We start from the raw sequence: 9988 nt of genomic DNA, 5'->3' as shown, positions 1-9988 counted from the left end.
ACATTGCACACCCCATCCCACTCCATAACACCTGCCATGCTGCGCTGTGCCACGTCCCACATGGTGTGCCTTGTCCCCCCATCCTGTCCCATGCTGTGCCCACTCCGTTTCCTTCCATTCTTCTCCTCCTGATCTCACTTTCTTTTCAGGTTATTGCTAATCAGTTCCAAAATTCGTTTAGTTTTCACTGTGTCCTCCGTCCCACACCCATGTGTGGGCAGATTCCTGACAGCATCGGGCCTCAAAAAGCCCCCAGGGAATCACAGAATGAGTTGGGGTTTTGCCTGAGCCCCACGGACAGACACTCGGACACACCTGGACAGAGGCATCGGCCCACAGGCCGAGGTCAAGACTTTATTTCCATCTGCTGCCATAGAAAAATAAAGGGTTGGTCCCCTCTTCCAGTACAAAATAATATTTGCATTCATAAATAAAATATCATCACATTTATACTTTAACACAATACAATAAAAAAAATAACAAAAATAGATATCCATTTATATATTAAAAGTGTAAACTTAAATATTCGTCCCCAGCCTGGGGAAGCGTTAAATTAATTTGATGGCTTCAATAAATACAGGAACCACTGTCACGTATAAGTTATGGGGGGGTCGGTGCCCACTGCCAGAGCACAGGGCTGTGCCCAACACCTGGGGGCGTCCTAGGAGTGTGAGGTGATGAGGGAACGGGGTGGGCACGGGGATGATGGGGACAGAGGGTGAGGAGGGGTGAGGAGGAAAACACAGAGGTGAGCTCAGTGTGCTCATGAGGGTGCTGAGAGGGAACACTGTGTGTGCGGGGACATTGAGTGGGGACGTCAAGTGAGTGGGGTCACCAATTGAGTGGGGACACCAAACTTGAAGGGACACCAAGGTAGGAGGGACACAAAACTAACGGGGACCCCAAGCTCATAGGGATGTCAAGCGGGTGGGGTCACCAACTGAGTGGGGACATCAAGCTTGAAGGGACACCAAGACTTGCAGAGACACAAAGCTAATAGGGACACCAAGGGAGTGGGAACACAAAGCTCACAAGGACACCAAGCTTGAAGGGTCCCAAAACTAATAGGGACCCCAAGCTCGAAGGGACACCACATGAGTGGGGACTCCAAGATGGGAAGGACACCAAGATGGAAAGGACACCAAGATGACGGGAAGGACACCAAGATGACGGGAAGGACACCAAGCTCTCAGGGGCTCTGATCTCCAGGGTCACCAAACCCCCTGAGATGGCAGGGGGGGTTGCAGGGGGGCAGACAGGCTGCACTCACAGCCGGTGCTGCACCATGTGTGGGTGCTGGGCCCCTTAGTCAGGCCGTGTCACCGGACCCATTGAATCACTGGAAAATCCGGCAGGGCGGGCTGTCACCAACCCGCAGTGACCCCGGCGCCAGCACCGGGCACAGCTCTACATCCGAGCGCAGCCCTGCAGGCTTGGTGTTGGCACGGAGGTCTCCTTTAGGGTCTGGTTGCCCTCCATCCCCGTCTCCGGCCTCTCCGCCGGCCCCTCTCCTTGCGCCGTGCCCACGTGCACTCCATGCGCTCCATGCAGGCGCTGAGCTTGGCCACGAAGCGGGAGTAGTTCCAGAGCACGCGGCAACCCTGCAGCTTCTGCTGGAACACCTTGCTGGGTGCCGGCCCCCGGGATGGAGGGATGGTGGAGGGGACGATGCCGCGGGCCTCCATGGTGTCCTGCAGGTGGGTCAGCAGCCCGCGCACCTTCATGTGGGCGCTGCGGAGGCGGTGTAGGATGGCGGCATCGGGTGGATGGAGGTTGCTCTGGTGCTGGGCAATGTCCTGCAGCTCCCGCTCCATGCGGGTCATGGTGCCATGCAGTGCCCGCAGATCCTTCTCCCATGGCCCCAAAGTCCCCCGCAGCCACTCCAGCAAGCTGTTGGCCCGGCACAAGTTGTGGGGCAGGTGCTGCTCCTGCTCCTGCTTGTGGGAAAGGCAATGGGGTTACTGGGGAAATGGGGTTACGGGGGGAATGGGGTTATTGGGGGAATGAGGTTACTGGGGGAATGAGGTTACTGGGGGAATGGGGTTACTGCGGGGACGGCCACCCTCCCCTGCTACCCCCACCCCAGGAGGCGGCACTCACGTAGAGTTTGAAGAGTTCCTGTGCATCCTCGGCCATGTGCCGCACCAAGGCCTGGGTCTGCTGCGGGGATGGGGGCTGAGTGCTGTGTGCAGGCACGGCCCAGAGCAGGAGGAGTCCCTTGGCCACGGCTGGGAGGAAGAAGAGAGAGATGGTGAGGATATGGGGATAAAGCGATGCGGGATGAGGGGATATGAGGATGGGCGGCAGCGATAGAGTGGAGATGTTGCAGGGAGAGCTGGGAGCATCCACAATGGGAACGGCGATCCCATCAGCCCATACACTGGTGCTGGGCCCAGAGGGGAGGACCGTGAGTGCTGGGCACAGTGGTGAGGTCCTGAGCCTGCTGTGGGGACAAAGCCATCCCTGTCCCTAAGGCCAGCTGCTGGGACCTGGCAGAGCCCTTGGCACAGGGAGGAGGAATATCAGGGGGAGAGGAAGAGGAGGAGAAAGGTACACTCAAGGCATAGAGGAACACACACAGCTCGTAGAATCATAGAATTGCTCAGGTTGGATGCTGCCTGTGCAGCTCCCTGCCAGCACAGGCCAACGTGGGGCCATAGGCAGTGACAACCCTACGTCTGTCCCCTTGGCTCCAGGCTGGCTCAGCCCTGCTGTCACCCACATCCACGTGGGGTCGATGACAGAGCAGCACCCGGCCCTACCGAGCTGGGTTTGTGGTTGTGGAACACGTCTGCAAAGCACAGAGACCCCGTTCCTCCACCACCTGCAGCCACCCTGCTCCCAAACCGACCTCAAACCACATCCCCTCACCCACACCCTCCCAGCACCCCATCTTCAAGGGAAGCCCCGGGAGGGTTCCCCGGGAAGAACCGACCCCATCTGCACACCCAGGGCCTTGGGGAGCATCACGGCCAGGAGCAGTGCTGCCCCATGGATGGAGGTGCGAGCAAGAGGGCAGCTGTGGGACGCTGGTGAGCACCTACCTGCCAGCACACCCAGGGGCCGCGTGTTGTGCCGCATGTCCGGGTGCCGCCGAGCGGTGCTGCAGGGCGGGCGAGCGACTTCCTTACTGGCCAGCAATGGGGAAGCAGTGCCTTTTTAAGTGCACTGATTAGCCACCTCCGAAGAAAGCAGACCCACCCACCCAGAAAGAAAGAGAAATGATGACTGAGGGACCAATGAGCGGGGCATGCCAGGCTGCAGGGAGAAAATGCTGCCAGCTGTATATAGTTTTGTTCTTCGATTCAGTTCCTCGAGGGAGTCCTCATAGGTCCATCCCAAGCACGGAGTGAGTCGGGTGCCTGGGGCATCGTGCAGAGCTTCTTATGGAAGCACATCGTTAAGTCACCCGGGTCTGCATCTCTCTTGCTCCGTGTTCACTAAACTGCAATCAGCCTCTGAAATCAATATTCAGCCAATAGAGGCTGTTGGCAGCATCGGTGCCAGCTCTGGAGCCTGGGGTCAAGGTGGCACCTGCAGTCTGCCCCTGTCCCCGGGGTGCACCTATGGGGCTGGCACCTTGCCGCCCCATATCACACCTCTGGTGGAAGTGTGAACAGCTCTGACCGCAGCCTGGTGCCGGGGTTTCACCAAATGGTGCTGTAGTGCAGGGCTGCAGACAAGAAGTGGGTGCCAGGTTGGATGGGGACGGCAGACTGGGGCAATGCAGAGCGCAGCGGGATGACTCAGAGACTGCTCCAGACCTCAGCACTCAGCAATGCTCCAGGATGTTCAGCCTGTCTGTCTGTCTGCAATCTCTCCTTGGTCGATGGGGACACCCCAGATCCGAGGGTACCACTCAGAGCAGGAGGGTGCATGATGCTGGTGATGGGGACATGAGTACTGTGCACCGCACCGGGCTGGCCCTGCTCTGGTTTGATCTGCCACGACCTGTGGTAGGGCACTAAAAGGAAGGAATGCACCCGTTCCCATTGCTACACCACACGCAACACATGCAGGGAAGGAAGTGCAATCAGCTAGGGTTCATCAGCAGCACCAGTTGCTGTACAAAGTCTGTTTTCTGTCTGACAAAGTCCTGTAGAGTCATGGTTATGGAGTGAGTATCGCATCACAGCCGCAGCCCAAGCTGCTTTTGCTTTGCAGTGGAGCATGAGAGGATGCTGACACATCCTGTTGAATTTAATGCTATTTATGAGATTTATTATTGTTATAATCCATTGGATTTTTGTGAAGAGTGACAGCAAACCCATCCAAAGTGGGGTGATGCCACCATGTGGTTCCCAAACCTGAAGCTCTCCTTCTTCATATCCCGATTTGGGGAGGACCGTAAACATGACACCACTGCAGTCCCACCCTTTGCCACATGGCCCCAAAATGTGCAGAATTTGCATGTCACAACCCCAGATCATGGCCAATCCGTGCCAGCTGGGAGCAAATCGCTTCCCTTCCCTGGGTTTCAGCCCTGAAACACAGCCAGCAGTGCCCTGCTTCTGAGTACAGAAAGCTGCCCGCAGCAGAAGTTGGTTTCGCATGGGGTGGCTCAGGCAAGAGGAGGACACTCCTGAAATAACATCTCCCTGCGAGCGGAAGAGCGCAACACTGACTCACTTCCAGAAAATGAAGTATTCTTTTCCCCAAATTTCTCCCTCCCCTCCCATTGCCCCCAACCTGCAGAACTCCCTGCTGCTGGACACAGGGTGGCACTGCCTCCTCGGCCTTGTTCTCATCCTCCTCAAGGTGTCCCCTGCCCAAGGACACCCATGGGTGTTGGCCAGGCTGGGCTCTGCCTTGTGGGGCCAGGGGTTGGAGGGCAGCTCTGGAGAGACGGAGGAGGAAGAACACCCTTCTTTCCAGGAGAAACTCCTCCAGAGTGGAGGCAGTTTGTCTATCTGTCCATGTAGTCAAAGGGCCTGCCTGTCTGTCCGTCTGTCCATTAGTCCATCCAGCTATCTGTCCATCTGTCCATTCCATCACCCCTCTAGACATTCATCCACCTGGTTCTCCATTCTTTTACCTGTCCACCCATCCATCCATCCATCCATCCATCCATCCATCCACCCACCCACCCACCCTCTCACTGACACATCCCCCAACTCGTCCATTCATTCATCCATCCATCCATCTAATAATCTCAGTCCCTCTGCCCACCTCTCCTCTCTCACATCCATCCATCGCCCCATCCATCCATCCACCCTCAGGCCCACAGCCCCACAGGGCTCACCATACCAGTAGAGGACCCTGGCCAAATCATTGAGATCATGCAGGCAGAGGACACCCCAGACCACCACTCTGCACCACCCCACTCCAGGACTTCGCAGGGTCCCTACAGGCTGTGACAGGGACTCAGCAATCACTGCCACCAACAGCTGGCTGCCTTTGGGGACAATTTGCAGGGATGTGCAATATCCAACGGGGCTGAAAATAGAGCGTGTGACCACAATGGCTGACTGCAATTTCTTCATCTCTGGGGCTCACGTCACTGCTGTCTCATGACTCCTGGAAAACAGAGAGTGGGACAGGAAAGAGCCCATAGACGTTGCAGGAAGCCGAGGGCTCACAGCTGTACACAGTGGAGACACGCAGGGATGTCGGATGAGTGCTGGTCCCTGCTGGGCGAGGGACCCTGCTGCTATTCATAGTGGTGGTGTCAGGATGGTGGCAGCTGTCTGGCCCGACTTCCTGCCCCAAATGTGTCACAGGACTGCCCCGAGCGTGTCCCCATCCCCTGGGTGACATCAGCAGCAAAGCCGTCACCTGCTGTGCTGCATCTCAGGCAGCTGCAATGGCGACAGAAGTGTCACCATGCTGCCGCTTGGGGACAGGTTGTAGAGTGGTCCCAGCTGCAGCCAAGGTGCGCTCAGAAAAAAAACACAAAACATAGGACTTTTATTGACATTAAAAAGTGTGTAACAGCTTGAAAGGAGCTGGGGAGCCACCGCTGCCTCCCCACAACACAAAATGTCTGGGACACCGGGCCACCCCAAGGGGACACAGGGCTGTAGTGCTGCCCTGACCCCCCCTGCAGCCCCCAGGAGCATCACAGCCACCACCCCACACAGACACCCACATGGGGACAGGCAGCAATGCTGTCACCTCCGCTGGGGTTGTGGCACATCATTGCTCCAGGGCATGCAGGCCCCTGGTCTCCACCACCCCAATCCCCTCAATGGGACCCTCTGCACCCTGAGAACACCGGGCAGGAGCCCAAGGCACAGGAAGGCAACTAACTCTGCAACTAACATTGTCACAGCAGTGTCCCCCTGCGTGTCCCCCCCATGGGCAGAGTGATGCTGAGCCACCGGGCTCTGCCCAGCACCAGGGAAAGGCTTAGGAATGAGGACCAACAAACACCGTGCTGGGGACAGCCCTGTGCAGGAGGGGACTGGCACGGTGTCACCGCACACCTGGCCACTACCTGCCGCTCTCCTGGCGCTTCTGCAGCAGCTCGATGACCTCCGTGATGCCCTCCTCAGGGACCTGTAGGGACAGAGGTCTGTCAGCCCCACTGGGGGACATGGAGAAGCCGTGGTGCCGCGTGCCGGGCTCACCAACGCGTGGTCGAAGTTGAAGGTGCTGATATAATAGGCTGAGATGTCGACAGCAGCCAGCGGCTCGGCGATCTGTGCCACGATGCCACACTCATCTGGGGAGGTGACGAGACCGTGGTGTCACCAACACGGTGACACACAGTGGTGGCAGAGGAGGGGTCCCCAAATCCCCGTGCCCCCATGCAGACCTGCGGTGGCACTCACCAAAGCCCAGGGGCTGCCCACCGATCCTCACCATCCGCCAGAGCTCCCCGCTGGAGCTGGTGAGCAGCAGGTCACTGGGGAACCTAAAAACGAGGGAACTGAGCATGGCAGACCCCCGGTGCTGGTGGGGGCACCCAGGGACAGCACCTACTGCTTCTGGGTCTCTGCATCCATCACGATGGAGATGTAGCCCTCGATGAGCGAGAAGGAAAAGAAGGTGATGGAGTCGAGGTCACTGGCACCGGGTTCCTTGGGGGGGCTGCGGGGAGCGGATGGCACAAGGACCTCGAATCAGGAAAAGTGTGCCATTGGGACAGCTCCAAGGGTGCCACTGGGGCATCTCAGTGTCACCCAGGGCTGCCACAAGATGGGAACAAGGTTGGCAAATTTGGGCAGCTGAGTTTGCAGGGGGTGGGTGCCCACCCTGTTTACAAGAATAAACCTTTTCTCTTTTGCTTTGCGTGGCTGCACCACATGGCTTGTCTCCCCAGGGCTCCTGTCCACAGAGGTGGCAACAGGGCTGGCAGCACCCAACGGTGGCAAAAAGTTAGCAATATGCACGGGGAGGTGAAAAAGGGAAAGAGTGAGTGAGGCACAAGGGGTGGCACTGATGTCCCCAGCGCTGTCACTCACCTGTGGGAGTAGAAGAGGACATCGATGAGCATGGTGGCGATGGCAGGCAGCGTGTCGGGTGCCACCGTCAGGATGCAGAAGCGGTTCTGAGGGCTCTGCACGGGGTGCAGCGTGAGGCTGGGGGCTGCGGGGCAGAGCCGCCAGCTGTCACCGGTGCCTTTGGGGACAGCACCGCAGTGCCACCACGTGGCCACCGGGGCCAGCAGCGTCCTCCGGGGCACCGCAGGATGCCAAAAACAGGGGTCCCCAAAACACGGGGGTGTCTGCAAAGGAGCGTCCCTCGGGCACTGTGCCACCTGGGGACAAGGTGGCCTCGGGGACGTCGTGGTGCCACTCACCTGACTTGGGCTTGAGGAACCCATTGCTGGCATCATCACATGGGACTGGGATGGATTCACCATTCTCCTCCTTATAGATGTCGAACTCCCCGGCCAAGGTGTGAATGACCACAGGCAGGTCCCGCTCCCGCACCTGGCAGCGGCGCGGCGTCACCGCGGCTGCCACCAAAGATCAGCGGGGTCCCCAGCATCTCCCACGCGGCCCCAGGGCCACGAGGCACCGTCCCCACTGAGCTCACCAGGATGAAGTCGGTCTGATAGGTGGAGAGCATCAGCACCGAGACGTGGTGCTCGGCCAGCGGCGCGATGACGGAGCGGGCGATCTTGGTGACGCCGGTGGCCTGGCAGCCGGAGGGCGCACAGCCATTGGAGACGACGCTGAGCACCGACCATGTTGAGTCTGCCACCTGCATGAACTCGGAGGGCGGCAGCTCTGTGTGGGAGAGGGGAAACTGAGGTATGACATGGGGCTGTGCTGTGTCCCCAGACCTGCCGGGATGCCAGCAAGAGGGGTCAGCAGGTACCGGTCTGTGCAAAACTGGGTGCTGGAAGAGACAATGGCCTGCTGGGGACCGGGTGAGGGATACAGGAGGGGATGCTGAGGGTGACTGCCTGGGGACAGCGAGGACATTGTGCCCAAGGCACCACAGGGTGTAACGCTATGTACATCCCTGCTCTGATGGCAGTGCAGGGTGCTGAGTGCCAGCATACGGAGAAATGATTCGGTGCTGTCCCCGTGCAGCAAGGGGCAATGTCAGCTCCACACATAGGGCTGGGAATGTTGATACTAGGGACAAACCTTCCAAATCTGGGATGTGCCTCTCGTCCTGCACTTGCAGAGCTGGCTGCAAGTGGGTGCAGCACGCTAAGACCCTGGGGCTGTGCACATCTCCCACCCCATCCTCTGCCTCTATGTCACATCAGAGGGGACATGGGACGGCCTCACACCGTGCCCGGCTCTGACAAGCCACAATCCATGAGGCTGAGCCCGTGCTGGCGGGAGGCCAGGGCTGCCTCCCAAAAAGCTGCTGTTGTTGGCAGGGAATGAGTGTGCCGGCCGGTTCCTTCCTGCCCCACACCCGCTCCCCAGGAAGGAACGGATCAGGGCCACGCTGTTCCTTCGACACCCCATGTTCCCGAGTGGGCACCCCCAGACCTCACTGCCTAGTGCTCAGCAGAAGCCAGGCAGCACTTAGCTGAGAACACCCAGCTCATTGCAGCGATGAGGGAGGAGTGAGGCTGGATCCGGAGTTCCCAAGCCCAGGGTGCTGGCAGCCGCCTGTTCCTGCTCAGGAAGCACTCCCGAGGACGGGGACCGCGGGGCCGCATCCCCACTTAATGGCTTTTCAACACCCGTAGGAACTGGGGGCCGCACGGTGGGCTGTGACCACATGGGTGCCCCCAGACGTCCCCATGCCTTGGGGAGCAGCCGGCCCCAGATCCTCACCCAGCCCCAGTGCCGTGAATTATAACACAGGGGTGCAGCAGGGCTCCACGGGGTGCCCCGGGGGTGCTGGCAGCCCCCCAGCCCGGCGCCGTGCAGAGCCTCGCAGCCATTGTTCGCCGCTTCCCGCCCGCCCCTCAGGATCGAGGAGCATTTGGCCATAAGGCCCCGAATAAAACAATGCGTGGGGATCGGCCCCGGTTCCTCCGGACAGCAGTGGGGAGCTGGGCTGCAGCCGGGTGGGAGCGTCGCACTGCGGCCGAGCTGCTGACCTTTGCTCCTCGGGGCGTGAGCAGGAGATATAGCCCGGCCGGGGGGGGTTGGAGCACAGGATGGGGTCAGGATGTGCCCCCAGCACAGCCCGTGGGGTCAGACCCCCGCAGCAGGGCTGCACACATAGGTCACTACACGGGGATATCGCCCGGTGCCACCTTCCAGGGAGAGGGACTGACTTGGAAGGGCTCAAAGACCCCCAGCACGCCCTGATGGAGGGATATAGGGATATGGGGATGGGCAGCGTTCCCACTCCCCACCCCATCCCACTGCAGAAGCTGCGGGCAGCACCGGAGCAGCCAAACTGGGAGAACCTGAGCAGGGCAGTTCCCTGCTGACCGCAGAGCTCCGAGCATCACCCCGCTGAGGCCGGCCACAACTCGTCACCGCAGTGGCAATACCTTTGAAGCCCTCCTCGTCCAGCATGATGGTGTAATCCTCGGGGGTCTCGGTCAGGCTGAAGAACTTACACCTGCCGGGACACAACGCGGCGCGGTGGGACCGAGAGGAGGAGGAGGAGGAAGGGG

General features: G+C 59.5%; 2 protein-coding genes across 2 annotated transcripts; both read right to left on the bottom strand.

Annotated features, from left to right (window-relative positions):
* Positions 1-327: 327 nt before the first annotated feature.
* LOC104913575 lies at positions 328-5790 on the bottom strand. Its single transcript, XM_010720422.3, has 3 exons — positions 3045-5790; positions 2101-2228; positions 328-1934 (listed from the first exon to the last, which is right to left on the bottom strand). Exons 1-3 carry the CDS (start codon positions 3079-3081, stop codon positions 1458-1460), a joined length of 642 nt encoding a protein of 213 aa, XP_010718724.1. The 5' UTR covers positions 3082-5790; the 3' UTR covers positions 328-1457.
* Positions 5791-5886: 96 nt separating this feature from the next.
* CASTOR1 (cytosolic arginine sensor for mTORC1 subunit 1) lies at positions 5887-9983 on the bottom strand (the record flags this gene model as incomplete). The annotated part of the gene is made up of 8 exons (XM_010720420.3): positions 5887-6498; positions 6570-6664; positions 6774-6856; positions 6925-7032; positions 7407-7530; positions 7745-7877; positions 7984-8177; positions 9863-9983. Coding segments are annotated over 8 exons (924 nt in total), but the record flags the coding sequence as incomplete, so codon positions are not given.
* Between the last annotated feature and the right edge of the window lie 5 nt (positions 9984-9988).

The sequence above is a fragment of the Meleagris gallopavo genome, chromosome 17 (assembly GCF_000146605.3).
Source record: "Meleagris gallopavo isolate NT-WF06-2002-E0010 breed Aviagen turkey brand Nicholas breeding stock chromosome 17, Turkey_5.1, whole genome shotgun sequence".
Taxonomy (NCBI): domain Eukaryota; kingdom Metazoa; phylum Chordata; class Aves; order Galliformes; family Phasianidae; genus Meleagris; species Meleagris gallopavo.
This window is presented reverse-complemented; position numbering and strand designations above follow the sequence as displayed.

What these genes read in the sequence shown, in the direction of transcription:
- LOC104913575 (XM_010720422.3), bottom strand. Translation starts at nt 3,081, where the DNA reads ATGCGGCACAACACGCGGCCCCTGGGTGTGCTGGCAG. An exon ending in GCCCCTGGGTGTGCTGGCAG is followed by an intron (nt 2,229 to 3,044) that starts GTAGGTGCTCAC and finishes TCTTCCTCCCAG; the next exon opens with CCGTGGCCAAGGGACTCCTC. An exon ending in AGGAACTCTTCAAACTCTAC is followed by an intron (nt 1,935 to 2,100) that starts GTGAGTGCCGCC and finishes TCCCACAAGCAG; the next exon opens with GAGCAGGAGCAGCACCTGCC.